At 40.7% G+C, this 24,696-nt stretch overlaps 1 protein-coding gene across 3 annotated transcripts in view; it reads right to left on the bottom strand.

Moving 5' to 3' along the window:
- Positions 1-24,696, bottom strand: part of BBOX1 (gamma-butyrobetaine hydroxylase 1) — a 53,234-nt gene that overhangs the window by 10,064 nt on the left and 18,474 nt on the right. For 2 of the 3 annotated variants that reach the window (XM_063397996.1, XM_063397994.1), the window contains exons 2-5: positions 13,355-13,474; positions 10,749-11,122; positions 8,934-9,048; positions 342-540 (exon numbers count right to left, since the gene is read on the bottom strand). In XM_063397996.1, coding sequence (XP_063254066.1) covers positions 342-540; positions 8,934-9,048; positions 10,749-10,997 — 563 coding nt within the window. In that variant the 5' untranslated portion in view covers positions 10,998-11,122; positions 13,355-13,474. Of the gene's footprint in view, positions 1-341; positions 541-8,933; positions 9,049-10,748; positions 11,123-12,530; positions 12,699-13,354; positions 13,475-24,696 lie in introns of those variants that run through there. The other variant, XM_063397997.1, reaches the window with a different exon arrangement.

Raw genomic sequence — 24,696 nt, forward strand, 5'->3', positions numbered from 1 at the left:
AAGCATCCATCATCACGTTGTGCCTCCTTTATCTAGGTTTAGCATTCTTGGTAGTCAGTTTCTCAGGCTCTTATTTTCTTACTTTTAACCCTATTTTTCTCAGCAACCTTGACAAATTGCTGAGGGCTCTAATAACAAAACCACAGGTGGTTTGATAAGATTACTCACCAACAGTTTGGCTGGTGCATCAAAATGGCCTGTTATACAGATGCATTGCTACAAAAAACCATACACCTTGCTTTAATATATTAATTCCCAAAATAGATACAGCAAGCTTAGATGAAGAACATTAGAGGTGATTACAACACTAGCAAAACAAAGCTATTATAAAACAAACTCACCCATAAAATGTGAGACGCAGGAACCCAATCCTGTGGCCAAGTCTAAACAATTCTCCTTGCCTTGTAGCAGCTCCTGTCAGTAGAACAATTCCTACTTTCTTTAGAGTGCACAACCACTTGTATGCACTTTCATCATTGTACATGATTTCTTCAAAAGGTATTTTGGGAAGTTGAAGGTCTGAGCCCCAGTACTGGCGTTCTGAAAGGGAAGAAATAGAGAAACAAGTTCTTAGCGGTTTTAGTATCAAAACTCAGGACATGGTCACAACAGGAAGTTAGTGGGATTTCTATGTATTTGTGAATATTCCTCAATCCTGCAAACCATCTCCAGTGGGGTCCCTGAGTTTGCATGGATAAAGCAAACTTAGGATGAAATTCAGCAAGACATTGCAGTATCGAAATTTTAGGTGAGAAGTTAAATGAAAGGACAGTTTGAAAGGAGTTTTTTTGTTAACAGTGCATCGGAAACGTATGCATTTTTCTGTCTGTCCTGGAGAGTCACAAGAGTTAAAATCTGAAAATACAACTGCTTTGAAAGTTTTTGTCAAAGGTGAAAAACTATGGAGCATCCTGAGACATCCCTCATAGGTCAACCCACGGGGTTACTTGACTTCAGACCCATCACTTGGGACCATAATTGTGCCACCTGGCTTAAACCAATTAGCCTGCAGGGTTACTTGAGGTCAAATTCATGAGTTTGCACAATGCTGGGGTCATGTGAGGTCAACCACAGCCTATGGGGTCACTTGAAGTCAACTACCTACTTGGACTTTTAGCTAATATTCAGATAACTTGCCCAATCACAGAGATCACACACTAGAAATGAGACCACATAAACATTTGTGAAATTATGCAGGTGGCATCACTTATAAAACACCTGTATCTCTATTTATTCCAACATCTCTTCAATGGACAGGACCAATAAAAACTATTACAAATTCCAGGGAGCTTTCAAAATTGAGAACTCTGGGTAATTTTACCTGGTGACTGAGGGACATACTATACTTCAAACAAATGTAAAGGCCAGGTTTGGGGTTTCATTTTTACCTCTTTCTAGATATAGGTAGGAAGCACAAAATATAATGTGCTCATAAAAAAAAATTGAACTCAGAAACTACAGAGTTACAATATTTTTCAGCCACTAGGGTTCCTCTTTCATCTGGCTAAGGCTAGTTAGAGATGGTCCAAGAATCACAACACACATGCCTAGATATAAACTCTTCACAAAGACCATCTATTATAGTCTACCTTTTATAGTCTACTGCTGTTTGAAAGAAGTAGCAGTACAACTGACAAGCTGTTGAATTTTGTAACATGTTCATAAAATGAAAAAAGAGAAGGGATATAATCTCACCTCTTTAAATTCCTTTTTGAGACCACTCCACGGTCAGTTATTCATGGCTCCACTGTGTTTAACTTAATATACATATTTTCACACACTTGAAAGATGGTGAAAAATAAAATATGTTCTCTTTTCTCTATTAAAAGTTAAGAAATCAAAATAGCTTTAAGTATGTTGCGTGAACTGCCAAGAATATCCTTTGAAAGACAGGGCAGGTAAATAACCATGTGAAAACTAACGGAACATTTTCATCTTTTCTGTCCTAGTTTTCTTACTGACTTGCTAATAAATATTTTCCTAATTTTCCTGAAACATGAAGTAGAATTCCAAGGAATATACCAAAAGATTTTTCTTCATTTTTGAAAATACATACATGCACCTGGAACTGAACTGCAGCTCCAGGAGTCCCAGGCTTCCAAGGGTACATGGACTATAGTTGTTCAGATTCCCAGTGCCTATTGTTCTTGCTAGAAGTTTCACCTGATATGGGATGACCCTTCTGCAGCGGGACATAGACTGTGGTGTTGGGTTTTCATGTGGTTTTGGCTTTTGTTATAAATATGTGCTTTGTCACAGCACTGCAAAACAGCACATGCTCAGCATACCAGTCTGGGACTGTCTTGGATTACAGCATAACAAACCTGTCAACCCTTACAGCTGGCCTGGGGAACATTTCAACCACCACCAACTTCATCTTCCACCCAGCCAGACCTTCAGCACTGGCAACTATCATCTGGCTTCACATCCAAAAAGCTATGGAGCCAAAGGGAGACAAAAGCTAAATTCAAAATGTTTCTCATATCCACTTGAAGAGAAATAATTTTTCTGGGAATTTAGCCTTTGCCAGATTATGAAATGTATTTGGGACTAATATCATAACATTGTCTTCTGACTGAAGGGATATTTAACCTTTACGGTACTGCTACAATGTGGAAATTGCAAAGTGTCAAGGAAACTGAACTCTACACTGATTCTCTCAAAACAGCTACTAAAACTAAACAGCTTTTTTTTTTTTTTTAATATTTCATCACTTTGCATTTTAAAAACACCAACAAACAAACAAAAATAATTCCCAAACACCTACAAAACAAAGAAAGCTAGAGAGTAAATATGGTTCAATCCTGCCTTGCAAGGTTATAAATTATTTTCTACAAAGTTTCACTTTTCTCTTATAAATTCCCTTCCAGTGACAAGTGTAGACAGCATCCTTAATAGTTTAGGTTTTTCTTTCTTTTTAAAGGTGCAAGCTGGTACACGAGGGCTTTTAAATCCTACCTCATATTTCAGAGAAGAAAGGCTCCAAGTTTTCAGCCCTTCAATGACATGTGGATGCAGTCAAGAGTTTAGCCTTTGAGCTACTTACTGCAGGAGTAACCTTTCCTCCTTGCCATTTGCCAATGTACTCTAATGACACCGTGGTAAATGCACTCGAAGTTGAAACCATGCATATAGCTCCACGTGGTAATATAAATGTGACCACTCCATTTAATACTACATATCCCAAAGAAAATTATGAACTTTAGCACAGAATTTCCTGCAGGCTTTTTAATCTTTATGCTTCACATATTAGTAATTGTGGGTTTTTTCAGAGAGCTTAGAGCTTCATTTAAATATACAAGTGCCAATTTTGATCTTTCTAGAAGCTGCAATACTTCTGAGATCTAATTTGTAACACTTATGTCTGACATACACATGAACTGCTTTTAAACAATTCATATTTGTATCAAAAACAGGGAAGGGATTCTCCTGACTGGTCCCAGAGAGCATCACAGCCTGGTGGGCACAACAGCAGTAGGTGAGAGACAAGTCTGCACTAAAAGAAGCAGCACGTATACCTTGGTTTGGGATGAAAATGCTATATGTTGTCCAATATTTATGACAGATTTCCAGGTCCATAATTATTTGGAAAAGGGACAGGAAAGCACAACTCAGAGAATGGGAAATAATCTTGTGATATGAAGATAGTTACATTCTTCCATTTAAAAGTATTTTTAAAAAGACTGTCTGAAAGTGTTAGAAAACTGTGTGCTCCTCATGGCATGTTATTCTTCCATACACCAAACAACAGGAACTTTCTACTCATTTTTATTCACAAAATCTCTTCGGCCTGAAAATCCATTAAGGAGCTGTACTGATCTGCACAGGGACTTTAAACTGCCAGTATTTCCTGGTGGTAACTGATCCCACTCAAGCTCTTCATTGTTTTATCGTGTCATCATAGAACAATTTTTTTCCCACTGCTAAGGCAGGAAATACAGTTTCCATTGTACTATAGTAGAAATATTAGAACATACGCTCTAAGAACTGAAGGGGTGAGAAAGATAGGAATGAGTCATTAGTGTCTGGACAGCCTTAGGTCTCACTTGCACAGCACAGCTGCAGTTGCCAAATTAAAAATCTTTATGTTTGCAAGTCACTGAACCAGCTAGGCTGGGAAAGACCTTTGTGACCATCAAATCCAATCTCTGACCAAACACCATCTTGTCAAGTGGACTATGGCACTGAGTGCCACATCCAGCCTTTCTTAAACACCTTCAAGCATGGTGACTCCACCACCTCCCTGGGCAGCCTATTCCAATGCCTAAACTCCTTTCTGTGAAGAAATTCTTCTTGATGTTCAACCTGAACCTTCCTGTAGCATCTTTAGTCTGTGTCTTCTTGTTTTATCACTGGTTGTCTGGGAGAAGAGACTGATGCTCTGCTGGCTACAACCTCCTTTCAAGGAGTTGTAGAGAATAATAAAGTCATCTCTGAGCCTCCTTTTCTCCAGGCTAAACAACTGAGCTGCTCTTTATAGGGCTGTCTTGAGTTATGTAACAAAAGAAAGCAGTTGGGGAATGGTTTCTTTTTTCTTTATCTCTTGTAACTCCAGGGGGAGGAGGGTGAATGCCTTCTGCTAATTGACCAGCTGTTCAAACCAGGTGGGGCAGTGTCTCTTCTCTCTTTCATCAACTGTCCACCCTCTGGGGGATATCTTTAGCTAATGGGCCATTAAAGCTCAACAATGACACAACACATCATCCCATTGTGAGATGCACCACCCAGTGGGGAGGAGCCAGCCATTCCCTGTCAAGATAAAAATGGGGATACAGGGACCCCAGGCATCCTGTTTTCCACTGGATTCCCAGAGGAAGACCAGACTCATCTCACCACCACTGAACCTGTCTACAGGATCATCTCTACTCCAACAGAACCACATCTGTCACTCCAGGAGGATTTATTTGGACTGCTTCCAACACCCTGGCCAACAGGGTGTCAGGTCGTATTCCTGACTCCGCCAGAGTTTTCTAGGACTTTTGTTTGTTTGCTTGCTTTTTTTTTTTTTCTTTTTTATTACTGCATTTGTATTTTTTAATATTCCTCGTAAAGTACTGTTATTCCCGTATTTTTTTTGCCTGAAAGCTCCTAATTGCAAAATTGTAATAATTTGGAGGGAGGGGGTTTTACATTCTCCATTCCAAGAAAAACTCCAGTTTTTCCTGACAGATACCTGTCTTTCCAAACCAAGACAAGGGCTTGTGTGACAGATCCTCCACCACCCTTGTTACCCTTCTCTGGACATGTTCCAGCATCACAACATCCTTCCTAAACTGAGGGGCCCAGAACTGGACACAGCACTCGAGGTGTGGCCTCACCAGTGCCAAGTTCAGGGAAAGAATGACCTCCCTGCTCCTGCTGGCCACACCATTCCTGATACAGGCCAGGATGCTGTTGGCCTTCTTGGCCACCAGGGCACACTGCTGGCTCATGTTCAGCCGGCTGTCACCAGTACCCCCAGGTCCTCTTCCACCTGGGCACTATCCAGCCACTCTGTCCCCAGTTTGTAGTGCTGCAGGGGTTATTGTGGCTAAAGTGCAGAACCTGGCAATTGGTTTTGTTAAACCTCACATTGTTGGATTCAGCCCATCTATCCAACCTGTTCAGGGCCCTCTACAAATGTAACTGAACATCTCATACAGGATAAAAACAAGTAATAGAATTATTTTGTGTCTTTATTGATAATCTAGGTTGTGACTACTAAAACCCCAGATCTATGTGCTTTTCAAAATGAGAAGAATGAAACACTTCTGAAAGAAGTAATGTATCTTTCAATAATTTCAGAACAATAATTTGGGGGGGAAAAGGTAGAGAAAACAAAAATCCCATTTCTTGATCACACCAAGTTAGTCCTAACTACACTGAAGTTTGCATAAAATGAGAAGATGCTTTTTGCTCAGTATTTGCAGATGGTGTGCATGCATCAACACTTGGAATTACCCAGCATTTACTACACAAGTTGGGGCATTGCTGATCAAAATCTTCTGGAGAAATATAGGAAAGTTTAGACATCACTAGAGTAAATTCCTTCATTGAAAATTATTTTGTCTACAGTATGTATTTTAATGTTTGTTGAAAGCCAAGTGGTTTTTTTGCTGTATTGTGAGTTATATTTATGGCAGCCTATCTCATGTCATCAAGCTCTTATTAGCTCTTATTACTGCAAGATAAATTCAAATGATCAAACTTTTAAAGTAAAAATCTACTTTTAATTTCATCCTCCTAAAATTATCATGTCTCAGGACCTAGCAGAGAAACTGGAAAGACCATTGATCCTGTTCACATCCTGATTCAAACTTTTGTGGAGCTGGATATATATATATCCAGTATCATCCTATTTTAAAGAACTATCATCATCTGAAACCTTTAAACTGCTGTTAAAACCTTAACTTAACCTAAGGTTAAAAATATTAAGTACCACTACAGACTAGCTCTACAGAATATTCTCTTTCACCCAATAGGAAAATATCATTGTTATGTTATCTAATTTCCACCCCCCCAAACCCCCATCCCCATCCTGCTGTTGGTATGCCAGCATGTTGGAAAATGAGCCTCAGCAAACACAATGAAGCTAGATACTGGATACTGGCTTACTTATTGTATCTCACAAGCATCTTCTACTACACCCAGCATCTGAATTATAAACATGGTAAATCATTCTTGTGACATCTGCTGGGTAGAACTCAAGTAAACAGAAAGAAAAAAAGCAAGTAACTTTGAGACACCACAGCTGTAGAAGTAGAATATAGCTCTTTTGCTGTTCTTTTGGGAGCATCTTGTAAGCTGGGCTGAAATGAGCCTTGATATGCACAAATAGCAGATTTTGATTTTGCATATTGCATGAATAGGATCTGGCAATGTTTTAAAAGGCAAATCTTCACATACTGCCATAGGGCTATTTATAGTCACTTCATCATGCACTGAAAATCTGACCTACTCTTCTTTTTGGGTTTGACACAATGTATGACAGCTACGTTTTTTTGAATCAGAAACTATGATGGAAAACCATTTTTTTAAAAAGCAGCACTAAAAACAAATAACCACTTGCAAAAAAAAAAAAAAGCCAGAGCTGTGATAATCTCAGCAGTGAAGGTTAACCTTTAGCTACAGCAGTCTGGCGAGCTTTTGTTTCTCTTTGTTGAATCAGCATGCAGGGCTGGCATTTCCTATCATTGTCTGTAACACTACACTGCTAGGATATGATTAGCTGCCTCTAAGGGCATGCAATTTGCAGTATGCATCTCCACCTCACCACAAGGAATTGTGTCCTAAACTTACTGCAATACACAATGAAAAACAGATCTTAAACAGCCAGCAAACAAACTCACAGGATGCAGCCTTTTTTTGCAACTGAAACCTGGGAGAAATTGCAAGAAGTGTCAATCATAATGAGCAAGGGCTTGTCTGAGAATATGAGGAAGAGCTGAATGACACCACTAAAAAAAGCCAGCTAATGGGTGTAACATTTATACACTTAATTTCTTCAGATCTAGCATGTGAAACAGAATTTGAAAACCCATTGCCCAAAAAATGAAACAGATCTTTGGTGTATATTTTTACCCGGATGGCTCCAATGGAGAAGAACAGTGGCAGAGCAGAGACCTGGCTTCCAAAACATGCACTGTATTTACATGCCAAGAATAAGCACTGTGCAAATGCAGGCATGTGAAAGCAAATCACAGCCAGTTAAGATTTCATAATGGGTGAAAAAAGCAGCATTACATCTGAAATACTGAAATATCAGTAATTCATATCTTTGCCCATGAACACAACCTGAGATCTACATTATTTTGTCTGGATATTAATTACAGCAATGTTCAATTTATGTTGATCCCTTCGATGGCTACGAAACATCCTGCTAGCTTTCACAGCATATTCATTCTCACAAATAAAAGCTCTTAGCATCTGAAAAATCAAATCTAGTTTCCCTGAATGAGATTTGTTTGTCTTCACCATATTACCTCTGGAAGCATGCCAAAGCCTTCAAAATAGTAACCACAACAGTAACCATAACTATTTATTTTTGCCAAAATTAAAGTAGATATAAACTTTTATAGTACCAGGGGAAAGTAGTTCCATTCTGCACTATGAAGAGCCTATTATACCATTCACTAAAATGAATGGAAATATTTCTCATAATTTAAGTTTTAAACCAGTTATGTCCTATTTTAACAGATACTGCCCTAACATTCAATACAGATGCACAGCTTTCTGCAAGAGCAGATCTCACAGGAACAGTGTCAAGAAAAACTGCAGGCATCTTGCAAGCTTTAACATTTTCATGCTCCGTTTGAAAGGCTGTCAAAGTAATGATGATATGCATCATGCCAAACCTATTGGGTTTATAATTATTCACTTAAAAGGCTAAGTGATTTGTACAGGGTAAATGTTACAAAGACAGTTGCACTTAGTGATCAAAAGACAGTCTACAACTAAAATATGCATGGGAGGCAAAGCAAACACAACCTGAACTTCAGCACTACACACTGCTATGCTATACAGTTACTTTTTAACAAGAAGGCCATGAAAAGGGGAAAAAATATTTCAGTTTTAACTCCCTTGCAATTCCAAATAATCTTTCATTTTAGAAAAATTTAGAAAAACTTAAAATAGTTTAAACACCACTCATACACTTGCATAGCCACAGATCACTGTTGGTCTATGGATATTTTGTGAGACCTATTAACACCTTCTGGAAAGAAAAGGCTTTCAGGAAAGTAAATGCAGCCCAATTAGTTGTATTTCTCTCAGGTATAGAAGGTAGACAAGGGAAAAGATAACCACGAGTTCCTGTTATGCATGCACAGCCTGGCACTGGGCACCAAGGGCTCCTGCTTCAGCTGCGTCCTCACACAGGCACCTCTGGCCAGGACTGTCAGTGTCAAACCCCTTGCATTAGACACAAGCATGGCAGACATGGATTTAATTCCTACCTGGTAAAAATAAATCTGCTTGCATTACAGCTCTGGCTTCTTCAGAGAAGCATCGTTTTTTCAACCACTCAGCTTCATATTCACTTGTGTGCTCATCAGGCCATGTAATTGAGATCTTTCAACACAAAGGAAAAGGTGAGTTTAGAAAAAAATATTTTAACAATATCATCTAGAACAATAAAACACCTTAGAAATGGCAGAAATTATAATACTTAAATCAATAATATCAGAGGTAAACTTTCACTGAAGCATGATAACAAACAAGTAATGAAAACCCAACCTGAACACAATTCAAATTCTGACACTTTTTATAAATGTTCATTTTCATTTCAACCCATGACCTAATTTGCTGGTTTGTGTGGGCTGTTCCCACTGTGGGAGCTGCACTTAATAGAAAGAAGGGAATTGTAAAAACTGGGACATATCACTGGGGAGATCACTTCATCCTAACTCAGAAGAGCAAAATTATATTGCAAAATACTGACAGGTCGTGAGAAAAGAAAAAGAACAAAATAGGCAAGGATGTTGTGTTAGAAGAGAAATCCATCTTTTTTTGAAGTCTTCCCTCTATCAAACCAATTATTAAAAAGTGTTGGGTTTTTCAATTCCTGAAAAAAACACGTAAAGAAAGCACATGGCTTTGCTTGTCATGAACTGAAAGAGCTTAGCCCAGCACAGACCTTCAGCTGAATTTTTAAGGTGGATGGATAGGTATCAATTCCCAATTCACATGACTCTGCTCATTCGTATGATGGTAAAACACTATCAGTATCATTTCAGTATTAGTGCTGTGCTTTCATCAGTTTCTAAATATAAGTGGAAGCAGACAATTCCTAATTTGCCTAATCAAACAGTGAATTTGCATCACATTAATTTTGTCTACAATCAACTTGGGAGCCCAGAATTCCTCAGCAGAGGAATTAGGCTGTGGCTAGGAATTAGGCTTAGGCTGTGGCTGAGACACTCACACATGGGTTAGCCTCTGCAAGCTGCCCCTGTAGCAAGGCTGCCCCATCTGACCCAGGGTTGACTGCTACATATTCAATATGTTTAAAGCATCTCAGTATAAAATGAAGGAAAATAGTTTGCCAAAGGAGCCTTGCACTGCTTTTAATAAAACATAAAAAATCTAAATAATATAGTAGGTTTTTATATATCAGGAAAGACTGAAACTCATAAGGAGGGCAGCTCCTATCCTCTCTTGCTTGATAACCTTCCATTTTTCAGGAAGAAATGTTAGTGTAGATAAGTAGACAGGGATACAGACATTAGTTCAATTCTGATTACTGGATTCAACTTTGGTTTGAGTGTTCCCTCTGAGATGAAGGGGTTTTTTAGATTGAAGATTTGCTAATAAGCTGATATTTTTGTTATGGATTAAGGTCATCATCGTTTTGCCCTGTGTTTTTCAGATTTTCAAGCCATTTACTTAAAGAATAAAGAGAGGAAAAAGTATCATTAAATGTGCAAGAAATTTCTGTATTTTCAACAACTAGTGATGAAGACGCACATAGCAGAATTTTAAAAAGCATTAGAATAATATAATAATATTAGTATAAATATTATAAAATTATTATAATATAAATATTATAAAAGCTGAAGCCAGGGTTTATGCAGCCTCTGCATAACATCTATAAAGTGAAGTTTCATATGAAGGTGGAAAGATCTGAGTTCCTCAAATTGCAATTCTTCCTAAAAGCTTTGCAAATAAGCAAACTGTGAATAAAACATAACTTGGAATTTTCTCAAATTTAGATTAATAAGCATGGTTAGATAAGTCTCACAAGAAGGTGAATGACAGTTTGCTTCAAATACCTTTTTTCTATCTGCCAGAGCAACCTGCTTCACCACGATGTCCACATCCAGATCCTCGAAGAGCAGCCTGCGTGCTCTGGCAGAGGCCAGGAAGCAGAGGGGACACTGGCAGTTGTCCCTCAGCCAGACACAGGGGTAGCTGCTCTCACTTCCGTCCTCCCACTTCACACATATGAAATGGCCCTCGTCCAAAGCTTCTACCTTCTGTATCCCCAGGCTCATGCTGAGCTGCTGGGTGGTCTGGAGCATGCTGACCACAAGGCTCTCAGTGAGTGGGCTCCTGCCCTTCTGCACCGTCAGTGGGTAACACCCCTGGCCTCCAGGGATTACGGTCCTCAGCAGAGCATGAGCCACTGCCCTCCACCTTTTGGATTCTATATTGAAAACATCAGAGGGAGATGTCAGAGGGAACTCCATCATGGAGCTCCTAAAACACCAGCAAAGAGCAGCTTATTACTGAAAAAGTCAGTGTAGCAAAAAGACAGTGTTGCAATGATTGCCTCTTCCCTTCCAACTACCTAGACTTCAGGAATATTCATTATATGTTGCTTACAGAGGGTGTACTCAGACACATGTAGTCAAAAATCCCTTCAATTTGATCCATCATCTTGGTTGTCTTTTGTTGTTACTCCCTCTGACCAGAGATTGTACAACAGCCCTAAAACCTCCTCTACCCTTGGCTGGAATAAGAGCATGTGCAAACCTGGCCTCAGCAAATGAGTCTGTGAGCTATGACCTCCCCAGCCTGAATCCAGCCAGAATGGATTTTCAGGACAGATGCTGGGTCTGGCTTTCTTGTGGATATGCTCTTCCTCAGCCTTATTTACTCTCCCCAGACCTGAGGTAACTGGACAACAGTGTCACCATTATCTCATATTCCCTTAGGTGGCTTAACTCACAGCCCAAAATTCCAATCAGGAGGCATAATCAGGAAGGAGTGGGCTTTGGTGGTCACAATTTCTTTATACAGTTTTGCCATAAAAGGCAAGAAGTCCTTCATAAAAATGATGAGGCCCTTAGCCATAACATTTCAGTCTCTCATAAAAAGGCACCTCAAAACGAATTCTGCAAACCAAAAGCCAGAGCTACTACTAACCATGTTCAAAACGTAAAGCATGAAAGTACATACAATCATAACCCCTGCTGTTGATACTATTGAATAGAAAACACAGAATCCACCTCCCTGCAAGGAAAAGCTTTGTAAACATGACTTTAGCAACAACAGCAACAGAGTTATGTGAGAGTTCCTCTCTCCTTTCATAGCCAGACCGGTTTCTATAGATACACTCTTTATTTAAGACTAGTTGCGTATTGTACTGCAGAAAGATGGTGTATCCAGATCCTAGAATTAGAAAAGTTCTGATCTAATGTTTTTCTTATTCTGAAAAATTCAGGGGAGGCTCCTTGAATCAGTAAGTCATTATATATGTATTTTAATAGACTTTATCAATATCAAATATTTCATATATATTAAGTATATTTTCTTTTTGTTGTTAAGCTCACAGGGCAAAATATTGATGCTACCAGGACCAAAGTCTCACCAGCTGTCTCTGTGCACAAAAAAAATGTCCTGGGCTTCAGTATTTTGATTCACAAAGGCCTACTGGAGTTATCAGATGGTTTTTCAATATTTTCCTTTGCTGCAGTTTAGAACTAGGCTACACAGGACTCTTGGATCTCCATTTCATTTAACTGAGTACAGCAAAGCAGAATACTGGTTTTCTTTCTTTCTTATGTTTGTGTATAGTAGTACCATTGGAACCCGTAATTACTAATCCTCACCTGCAATGTGGTATGGCTGCACATATGTGGATGCTGACAGCCAGGTCAGAGAGAGATTTTCAAGTGTCAGGCAGCAGCAGAGTCTGTGGGAAAGCAAGTCACTTAACTTTCCCACACTGTCCTGAGAACTGTGAGAAGGAATCAAAACGGTCCTTGCACCAGCTGTTTTCCAACTTGCTGTTTACTTGCAAGGTGTTTACGAAGGGTGTTGCTCCTGAGTGGCCACTGACGGTGAAGTGTTGGTTTGAGGACCAATTATATCTTGTTCTCTCGGAACTGTCTATAAAAAGGATGATGTACAATAAAGATTCGCTCTTGCCCTCTGGAGAACACCTGAGTCCTGTCATTATTTCTGCTATCCCTAATACAATAACGACACGCATTGACTTAAACATCTTTTATCCAAAACTCTGTTTATATCCAGATTGAATACATTTTCTTTTATGCATTTATGTGTACATAAATATACATATGTCTATATACATGTATGTGTGTATATTTCTACCACACTGCAATTTTCCTTTGAACTGTAAAAATATTTATATTGCAGTGCTGGATGCAGTGCCCTTATTAGATTTCCTGGCTAAAAAGTTTTGTTATGCTTTGGGGTTTAAAAAAGAAAAGACCATTTCAACTTTCACTTCTTCTGTATTCGTTTCAGGATAGTTCTCTGTTCAAGGTCAGCACTTTACCTGATGGTAATGAGTCACATTGCCTGATACCTGTACAATGCTGAATTGTCTAGCACAATGCATGGTACTCACATCCACGTGATTTTAAGCAACTGAGCAACAGAAATGGTTGGATCAAATGATTCCACTTACCTTTCAATGTATAAGGAATTCTAGAACAAAGCACTCTTCCCAGAACCAATCACCCAGTTGTTTTGGGGATAGGGATGCTTTTCTCTGTGTACTAAATACAGTAGGTACTCCTGTAGGTATCTGCTTAAGAAAAGACCATGAGAAACAGAATTTGCTTTAGACGTTTAAGGTCACCAGGAAGCTCCTCCAGCTTACTAAATGGGGGAAGCAGGAGAAATCCGAAGGTCTGGATATACATATTAAGCGCCCAAGTATTTAATGTCAAAGTTTCTCCATATTGTATTTCATACATGAATAACATTCATCTATCCAGTAGTCCACCCACTGGTTTTGTACACAAATTTCTCATCTTATGTAAGTGGATTGACAAATAATTTTAGTATTATCCACATCCTTAGTGTTTAACCTAACACTCTTCTTTAACTTTAGCATGGTGGTTTTAACTACCTGGATTTTGTATTTGGATATTCTGTAAGTATTTTTCTTCAAAATGTCAAAACAAGGGACTGGAAAATATATTAAGCCTTTACTTTCTGCATGTCTAAAAGGGAAGATTCATCACTAACACTGAAGTCCTATGTGAAGCTTGTCAGATTTAAATGGTTTCTAGACATCTCCTATTTTACCATTCAATTAAGAAATCTAAACATGCTTCTAAGAGGCTCCAAACACAGTGGTAATAGAAAATCACATTTTTTATGGCAAGAAACTGAGGTGAGTTTATTGTCTTTCTATCACAAATGTCACAACTGGTATTTATTCATCTGGTAATAGGCAATTTGGTCACACAAAATGCATGTCAAGCTGTGAAGAACCAATTTCATTTTGATTTGTCTTGACACTGATTGTCAGTGGCATGTGGATGAGTGGTTGCACATGTACCACTTGCAGGAGGCAACTAAGAGAAGATGGGAGTAAGCCTTGTCTCTGGGGAGACTTCACCTGGAAAACATTTCACATGTCACATGGGACAGGCAGTGAGCAGGGGAACACCAAGGGCACTGTACCCTCCGGAGAGGTTCTCCAATCAGATGGCAAAAGGCCTGCACCAATGGACTGCAGTGGAATATGGCACTTGGCCAATGGTCTCCTGATAGCAGGCAGACTTTGGAAGGAGCCACGGGGCATAAAAGTAACTGCATCAGAAGCTCTGAGGCTTTTTGAGTCTTGGCTTTTTGAGAATTTTTTGAATTGGGGATTTTTGAGTCTGGAGGCCTTTTGAGTCTTGTTTTTTTGCTTTGTCTCCAGCCTGCTGAGGTCTGCTTCATGCCCTGGCCCTAGCCTGTTTTGTGTCCCTTTTATCCTGGCCCCAGTCTGCCTTTTGGCTCTTCTGCCCTCGCTGGCCCTTGCTTGTCCTCACATCCATGCCTTTCCTCTCACTGGGTGTTTGGCAGGACACTGGCTGACTTCTGAGCCTCGTTTGTAGCCTGTGTTCTGCCCTACCTCTTTGCCTGTCTCAGCAACCACCTGTCCTGCCTCCCTCTGTCCCTGAGAGATGCCATGCCCATTTCATCCCTGTGTTCCTGCCCGAGCCACTTGTGTCCAACCCTGCCTGCCTCCTAATGCCTATATAACTTGAGTCGAAGTTACAAGGTGCTTATATAGCTTGAGTTATATCAATATAACCTGATATCAATATAACCTGAATCATAGCTTTTTATACCTATATAATTTGAACCGTAACTTTCATACCTACATAACCTGATATAAATAACTTTTTATACAATGTAATAGCTCGTATATGGTTAACTGATTGCTTAATGCTGAATAGAAAAAAAAGAAGGAAAAAAACTCACCAGGTGGATAGCTTTAGAGATAAGCATATGAAGCATAATGAGAAATTGGCACATGTAAAGCCAATTAGCTACAAACCAAAGATTTTAGACCAGTTAGGACCAGATAGACCAAGGAACACTGTAACTGCACATGCTCCAAAGACCAAGTTGAAAAGTTCAGATGCGAAGAAGACCTTGGAAGCCTTCACCAAAGACCCTCGACAACCCCCGAACTGGGGAGGCACAAGCATAGTGCAAAAGAACTGTCTAATAACCATGAGATCATACTATGTAAATTAGTTCTGGCCCATATATGATGATATTATTGTGACACAGTAACACTCAGCAATACTTACTGTATAAATATACCACACATTTGACGAAATGAGTTAGGCAGAGATATCCCCCTCATCACCAGCGCTGTTATTAACAAATACCTGATCTATTGACATCAGTCTACAGGGATTTATTTCCAGCCTATGTTTCAGGCATTGCTCCAGTCCAGCCCGCTGCCATCCTGTCTGGGATCCCACACCTCCTGTCTGATCCCCACTCACCTCATGTCCGGCCGCCCTTCCCCACAGGAGCTGTGCCTGTGGGGCTGTGCAGGCTCCCTGACAGGTCATGCACACATACCCTCTGCCCCTTGGACGTCAACAGTACTCCCTGACCCTCTGGTGTAACGCCCTCTTTTTCTCTGTGTGTCCTCTCTCTCTCTCCCTACTCATCCTTTTCCATTTTCCTTCCTCCTTTTCTGTCTTTTCTAGTCCTCTTTAGTAGGGAAACCTTTTTTTTTTTGTTACCAATAAACAGTTCTCAGATACAATGCTGCCTCATTTGAATTAATTTCATCCTAGATCATCTGTTTTAAAAGAACTCCTCACAGTTCCCCACAGTGGAACGCAACACAAGCAGAGTCTCTTCTAAATCCGTGACAGCAGGTTTTGTAAATGCTTTGGAACAAAAGGTTAACCTAAAATAAACAAATACAACCAATCCTCACAGGCAGTTTCCAGACAGTTTTCATAAAAAAAAAAAAGTATAATAAAACTTCTGTGAGTTACTGAGGTGAGATACACATAACTTAAGTTGTCATGGGAAAGGTTGTAAGCCAAAGGAAATTTTCACCTTTGCTTGGATGTGAGAGGCTTTTACAGCTATGTTCAGCTCACCTAACTTCAGACGTACCGTCATGACTCACACCCAAACATCAGATAGACCAACCCCAACACTCCTAAACAACAGGCATATTTGGATCATGGCTCAGCCAGCCTTTTCAGGAACAGACTTAAGGAGGAGACAAATTGAACTCTTCCTCTCCACTAAGTACAAAAAAGAGCCTCAGTGACTAGCTGTAACACGGATGTTATACCATGTTACTTACACTTCAGCAAGACTCCTTTTCATGGCATTAATTTTATGATTCACTGATCCTTTTATTTACTGACACCCTTCACTACGTACAATTCACTGAACACTAAACTGCTTGGAGAATCACAAACGGTGCCAGCCCTAGACGTTACTGTAAGACAGAAAAAGCCTGGACTGTGGCCAGTTCCACAAGGTGGTAGATTTTTGTGTCATCAGACAAACCTATTGTTAGTCATAGAGTACTCTCTTGAAATATTTTCAGTCCTAAAAGCCAGAATCTGAAAGAGCCACTGCACCCTACAGAGAGAGAGAGGAGGATCTCCTTCAGAAGCTGCAACAGGAGCATTCGATATCTTCAGGGGAGGAAATTATTTCACTAGACACTTTGCAATATCAACAAAAATCATTATATGTGGCTTTTAAAATATGTAAATCTACCTGGTTCATTGCCCCAGACATATTCAGCTCTTTCATTTATGTCTATTTACTGAAGTCATTGAACTCGTAACTGCCTACCACCACTGTTAATTAGGAGAGAATTAGGCACTCAAGCTTTGGTATTATTCAGTTTGCTGGTTATGCAAGAGGAAGTGTGAAAATTATTATAGAAGCAGAGTGACACAAAGAGAAAAGTTCTTTTTGGTGGGATTAACTGACTTCATGGCTACCAAACTGGAGACTGCTACAAAATGTATTTATGGCAGTCATTGTAATAATTGCAGTGTGTGTACCAGCTTGTATTATGATTCAATGTTATGGTTGTTGTAACACTTTATGCCAGAAAATGAAGCATTGAGACCTGCCTAAAAGAGACATAGTCTCAAGGAAAGGGAGGGCTTGACAACTTGACATACAATAGACATTTCCAGTTATCCTTGAAGTTGCAAAGTAGAGCTTAAAGACTAAGTAGCAAAATAGATACAAGAATGTGAAAGTAGACACAAAGGATGGAACCAATAGATATGCAGATAATGAGGAACAAAGTGGCTTTTGTGGCAATGCCACACAACAAGAAGCAACAGCACATGCCCTAAAAGAAGTTTAAAGTGAGGTCATCTGCAACACTTGGCTGAGTATGACCACCAGAGACCCCTTAGATGACCCTGTAGGACCCTAAAAGGACTCCAGTAAGAGGTGGATGCATGCAAATCATTTCTGGGAAAAGTGGTGTTGGTGTATCAGCTAGGAAGTACATTGTAATGAATATGTATGATCATGATGGAACAACTAACTTGTCGTATAGTTTCTTGACATACCTGATTAGGGAAATATCCTCTGAGTGCATTCAGCACACTGAGAATAAAGAATGCCTGCTCTCTAATGCTTCAAATTGTTTAGAAAGTTTGTTTTCTTTTGGCTGAAATCACCCCTGGTATGACCCTTGCCTAAAATACAGCACATCTAGTGCCTTTGGTTGCAAGGCTAGATTACATCATCTTGTATTCCAGCATGCCAGTGTCTGCAGGGAAACACTTGTCTGATGCTGTTACCTCACAAACAAAGCAGCAAATATGCACCGTAAAGGCAGTAAGACCTGTCTACCCACACTATCTCAGCGCTGTGTGTGAAGGGTCAGTGGAGACACTGCTTGAAGGGTCCCAGCTCAGGAGCCAGGCCACAGCCTGTCTGTGGTCCTATTCCAACCTTCCATTTCCTTACTGCGCGTAACGAGAGGAGACGACGAGTGAGATCCTTTGCACAGGTAGCGACTGCAGACAGACATCTTTCCAGCGGAGCATGCGCGACCCCTTCCCTCACGGGTGGGACCAGCCGAGATGCCCTGGCCGACCACTCAGCTCTAATGTTGGAGTCTAGAACATCCCTCTGGCCACCCTGGAGGGTTTGGAGACTGGACAGGGGGGTCTGGGATCTGTACAAAGGGGTCCGCCAGCCTCACACAGAGCCCAGGAGGACACTGCCTCTGATCCCTGGCCATGGGAGTGAATGCCCACATTGTATGAAGAATCACAAGCTGAGAGAATTCAAAATATGTAGTATTTCATTTATCGTAGAATGTAAATGTAGATTCTAGGATTCTTAGTATATGGGGTTGAAGAGACAAGATGGAGGAATTGGGGAGTGGCCCCTGTGCTCCTTGTTCTTGCTCTCATCCCCCATCTTTTGCTGAGCTGGATTTTAGAGATTGGTTTAGAGTAGAACTGACATGTTAGCATAGGTAGTAGGTATTGGTACAGTTTTGTAAATAAAAAGTACGTTGTGGACGGTGGTTGGGTCGAGGGTACCGTACATAAGGTACGGGACCCTCTGATCCGCCCTAGTCCAGCCGCGTGTCCTGCTCTGCTGGGGACGCCTTGCAGAGCTGAGAAAGAACTAAGATAAGGTACCCTGCCAGGGAGACCTGGCAGAGCTGAGAAAGAACTGAGATAATGAAGAATAAACAACCTTGGAAACATGCACTGGCAGACTCAGTTTGTCGTCTCTGGCTCCGGTGTGAGACACTTAGGGCAAAGAGAAGACGAAAACCCTTATTACCTCAGGGAACAGCAACCCCGAGGAGAATCTCAGGGAAGAGCAACCCTGAGACTCTAACCCGTGGCGCTGCGCTCCCGGCCCCGGGACTGCTCCTGGCTGCCCCTGCGGCGTGGGCTGGGCCTGCCCAGGCCGGGGCCCGGCTAAGGCTGGTGGCTGCGGGTCATACGCACGTGGTGCTCATCTGGGGATTTGTCCCCTGTCTGAGTTAAGGGTGTGAAAAATGTGAAATGATTAATTCATGTTCTTATGGTAAATTGAAAAACTATAAAATTGTATAAATGTGTATTGGGTAAAGTACATGTTTTAGGAGACCTTGTAGCAGATGGTGAAACTAACAACCCTGAAAAAGCAGGCGCCACCATTCATAAAGGAACAAAGGATTTAGGGGAAAACCTGCAGCCTTCTCGAGTACCGGGAGGAGACTCATCAAGATAAGGTGGCCCAGCGATCCACACCTTGGTTGACACCTTCACAGACTATCATCCATATCTCGATCATTCATCAACCATAAGGATCTATAGAAATTGGACATTAACATATGAACTGAGAAAAAAACACTGAGAAATGCCCACTGCAAAAATCACAGGTAATTACAAAGCCTTTTATTTACAAAAATGTTGAATACACAAAATACAAATGCATATTCATACCCCTGTCACTTCTTCTTCTCCACTCTGTAAGCTAATTGACAAAAAGGCTATTAAGCATGCAAAGTTTGATCCCTGAAATAGGTCGATGGTCTTTTTGTGAGGAGTGGTCACCAAAAGGAGGAAGTAAAACAAGTCCTCTTCATTCTAAACTTTCAACCTTTTCAGTGGGTTTCTGGGAAAAAGAGGTTTGCAATTGTCTTGTGTTCCTGAGCTCTATTGATTAGTTTCTCTGTTTTTCATAGTACACAAACATAAAGTTGACAAGCAATGAGTTACTAGACCTGGGGTAGCTTATTTTAAATCTGTTTCTTTTAACTATCCTCTAACTTTTAACTGATTTTAGCAAACCTTATCTATTCATTTCAGCTAAATCAGCAACATCTATTGTTAACTATAACTTTAGCTTTTCTAAAATCTTCAAAATTAGTGTCTCGTTTCCCCACTTCTTCTTTGAAATGAGTAAATTCTTTTACTCAGTATACATAGTCTTCTTCATCTATCCAAGCCATATGGCTAGTGTCTCTCAAGACCAAGCCATACTCCTTTGATAGTGATGTTAAAGTTGCCACTCGTTGTAGCATCTTCCAATTCTAAACCAGTATTACAACAGATAATACTAAACTTATGCTAACCAAAATAAGCAACACAATTATAGGGTGGACTAAGGCATTCAGTATACAGGTTGCTGTCAGTGACCACTCAAAAAGCACATCCCACCAGTGATGAGACAAATGTTCCTCAAGCCTTTTAAAAACCTCTTTGATGGTCTATGTGTCATGGTGTATCGTAATTAACGTCTTCTTCCTTCCATCTCTAATTTCTTTTAAGATTTCTTTCAATTCATGATATTTCATCAATGGAGCAACTAAAGTAAAATTCATTCCTATGTGCACAGGCAGTATCTTCTGCACAGTGGTTAGGTTGGCCTTTATATATTGATATGATGTTGCAGGTGCCCGATAGGAAAAATCACATCTCTTAATTCTAACAAAATTGCAAACACACAAATTGAATTGAGTCTCATCTATAATTTGGTTGTATATCTTTATGATGGGGCATGCAGTCTTAAGACAGACACAACCTTGTCTTGTATACACAAGTGAAGTTGTCTGTTTTCTTGGATGCATTTTAAAGTGACAAATACTTTGGTCCGTATCTAAACAAGTGTCTTTGTCACCTTCTAATGTCTCTTCACATATGTATCCTAGTTGTCTCTTCACAGTACAGGGCCCTAGATTAATGGCTTGCTATTTTCTTTCAATTTCTCATGCCCATATCCTGTGTTCAGAAGGGTACAATATCATTCCCTCATGGTTTAATCCTAAGGGGACTATTGGCTGTATTAGGTCCACTGAGGCATTGTGTATAGTTCAAACAAAGGCTGTCACCATACTAGTCACAGGGTTATAGGTAAAATGGACCAACATCCACCAAGACTGAAGTTCCCTCTCCATATCAGAGGCATTGTCCCAAACAATTTTGCAAATTTCAGCAGGGATGTTCCCTCTCCACCTTCTCTGATAACTGCAGCAGCTACTGATTGCATCCACAGTTGTGCTTGAGTACACCCTAGAGCCAGTGAGATGTTTTCACTAGCTGTGCCTAGCACATTAATTGTTACTTCATGACCTCGCTCCTCCGTATTTTCCTATTCTGGTATATTTGGGTCAATTTCTAATGATTGTTACCCAGTGCTAGTAGAGAGGATTGCAAAGGTGGTTGTAGTTTGACTAAATTGCTTTCTACTGAGGTTAATTTATTCATCAGTATTTCTGAATCTATTGTGTTCAGCACTCCTAGTCCTGTCCCTAGCAACCCAGTGAGATCCTTCTTACTCCTAAAATTAGGAGGCATACTTTTTTGAAGCCAAGTGGTCCACTCCATAAAGGAATTCCTGAGAAATGGGGCATGTTCTGGCCGAACATGAGAAGCATTTACCTGTACTCCAATTTCTACTCATTTCAAAGACCACTTTGGGTTAACTATCAGCTTCTGAACTCCTGTCTTCTTAATAGCATATGGCCCAATTCTGATAACTACAGGAGTTGTTATTCTACTTCTGGAATAGCTGGCATCTGGGTGATCACAGCCTTTCTTGGCACTGGTGGAGTAATCTTGGTCTGGTCCTTATGGAGCTCAGTACATACCTGAGTGATGTTAAAGTCACTATCATACCTTCTTACTGCACATTCCTCTATTTTGAGTCTAAACTGAGGACATTTACTCAAGCATTTGTCACAGCATTCAGGACTAATCCGGATGGGTCTCATGGGTGGGTGGTAAGCCTTGTGGAACTCATCCTGTACAAATGCGCATTTACATCCTCAAACACTTCTTCTTTCCCACAATCTTGCATTTGTGACTTTTAGCATCTTGTTTAAACCCTTACGAGAGTAAGGGTTATAAGCTCTTCCTTGGCACCTGTATATCCTAGTCACATTATACCTACGTGGGATTGCGCTGACTCTTGTTATGGCTAAGGTAATTACTATAATAGTTATAACTTTCCACATAGTGTCCATAATAACTCCTAGTCCATTTATTCATGGTTCTGAGTGAGCTTCAGCTTCAGTTCGTTATCACCTGGTGTAACCTTCTAAATTCTCTCTGAGGCTTTCTTCACTTGGGAGTGATGGACCCAGGCCTTCTGTTCTTTGATCTTGATTGCAGTGAAGGTAGTGAGGAGTACCTGGAATGGTCTTTCCCACTGTGGTTCCAAAGTGTTTTCTGCAAAAGACTTAACGTACACATAATCCCCAGGTTGTACATCATGTACTGGCCCATCTAGCTCTCTGTTTTGAGCTCCAGCCACACATTTCTCGATTTCTCTAAGTTGTTTATTTGGGGCCATCATATATCTATGTAGGGTTTCTTCTCCTACTTGAATGGGTGTTGGTCTACCTTGAACTGCATATGGCCTTCCATACAATATTTCAAAAGGGCTTAGTTTCTCTTTTACCCTTTGTTTTGTCTGAATTTGCAATAATGCCAATGGGAGAGCCTGGGGCCAGGGCAAATTTGCCTCTTGCCCCATTCTCACAATTTGTTGTTTAATCAAATGGTTAATTTTTTCTACTTGGCCACTAGATTGAGGGTGGTATGGGGTATGCAATTCTCAGTCTGTTCCCAGGTGGTGACTTACTTGCTGTACAATTTTTGAAATAAAGTGTGGCCCCCTATCTGAGGATATGGTGGCTTGAACGCCAAATCGTGGTATTATTTCTTGCAACAGTGCTTTGGTCACCTCTCGGGCCTTAGCTGTCCTGGCAGCAAAAGCTTCTGGCCATCCTGAAAAGGTATCAGTTAACACCAATAGGTAACAATACCCTCCCTTTCTGGGCAGTTCTGTAAAATCAATTTGCCATTGTTGCCCGGTTCTACAACCTTTATCAATTTGTCCCACTTTTGGCTTTGAGTTATTTTTAGGGTTAGTTTGGAGGCAAAGGCTACACTGACGAGTTACTTGTATCACTGTGCCATGCAATTTCCTGGCTATGATTCTTTCTTTTAAATGGTTATACAGAGCATCTATTCCCCAGTGTGTTTTCTCATGTTCCCTCTGTACTAATGACAACAACAAATAGGAGCGTACTACAGGTTTCCCTTCTTCTGTTACAGCCCATCCTTCTTGGTTATAACTTGCCTTTTCTACCTTAATAAGTTTCTTATCTTTTTTATTGTATAATAAAAAAGATATTGTATAATAATTACCTTCAATAGAAATTTTTCTGTCTGGAATCAATGCTGCCTCAATTGTCTCATCAGGTATCTCACTTTTTGCTGCTTGTTTTGCCTTCCTATCTGCCAGCATATTCCCTTCTTCCAATTCAGAGCTCACTTTTTGGTGCGCTTTAATGAGCATGATGGCTACCTTTTCAGGTAATTGTACTGCATCTAATAGTCTCAGGTATTTCTTGGGCATGTTTTGTAGTGGTGTGGGTTTGTATTGGTTAATGTTTAGTTGAATTAGATAAGTTCGTTGTATAATGGTCTGTTCCTTGTACCCCTGTTGTATCCCCTAAGTGGTTTGCCCCTGGAAATCCCCTGCTTTATGTTATCTGTCAATCCTTTTCCCCTCACTCCTTGGAGCCTGCCTGTCATTCCGGGGCCCTGCCTCAGGACTAGAAAGTTCTGTGGAGGGTGTCGTGTGATAGGTCAGGCCCAGGGAAAGTCCCTCCCTTTATCCTGTGGTTGGTCCTTGTGTCTGCCCCTCACTCCCTTGTTAACGCCCAGTCTGAATCCCATTGGTTACCTCCTCCTTACCATCCCTTGTACCACCCCCCAATAAAACGAGCTGCCACAAGAGCCAGGGTGGCTCAGCCTGAGCAATCCCCAGGTGGCAAGGAGGTCCCTGCTGAGCCTCAGTAAAACCCCTTTGGATATACTCAGCTGGCTCCTCTCTTCACTCCTCCACCACAGTCTGCGATCTTCCACGGTGTCTTTGAAGCTCTCGGGAACCAAGACCCACGGGATTGGCCAGGTTGTGCTGCTCGCTTGGCCATACCCACTGCATGCTGTGGTGCCTGAGCTAGCCCAGCAAGCAGGAACAGAGATCCTACAGGCACCATGACAATGTTTAATATTCTTTTCTTGTGAGTTCAACAGTTCTCTCTCTTTCCAAATGGCTCTGTGTGCATGAACTACTCTAAATGCATACCTTGAGTCCATATAGTTGTTAATTCCTTTTCTTTTTGCCAGCTCTAGGGCTCGAATTAGGGCAATTATCTCAGCCTTCTGCGCAGAGGTATTTGTTGGTAATGGTCCAGACTCTATCATCTCTCTGTTTGTGATAACTGCATACCCAGCATGGCTCTTTCCACTGGTGACATAGCTGCTCCCATCAGTAAACCAGGTCTTGGCATTCTCAAGCGGGGTATCTTTCAGATCTGGGCAACTGGAGTAGGTGGCTTCGATGGTCTCCAGGCAATCGTGGATCATTGGTTTTCTCATACTTCTGCTGAGGAAAGAAGCTGGGTTCACAGTGTTAGTTACCACAATCTCAACATTATCTTGTTCTACCAGTATAGCTTGGTACCTCAGGAATCTCTGTGGG

Source organism: Prinia subflava, chromosome 5, assembly GCF_021018805.1.
Source record: "Prinia subflava isolate CZ2003 ecotype Zambia chromosome 5, Cam_Psub_1.2, whole genome shotgun sequence".
Lineage (NCBI taxonomy): Eukaryota > Metazoa > Chordata > Aves > Passeriformes > Cisticolidae > Prinia > Prinia subflava.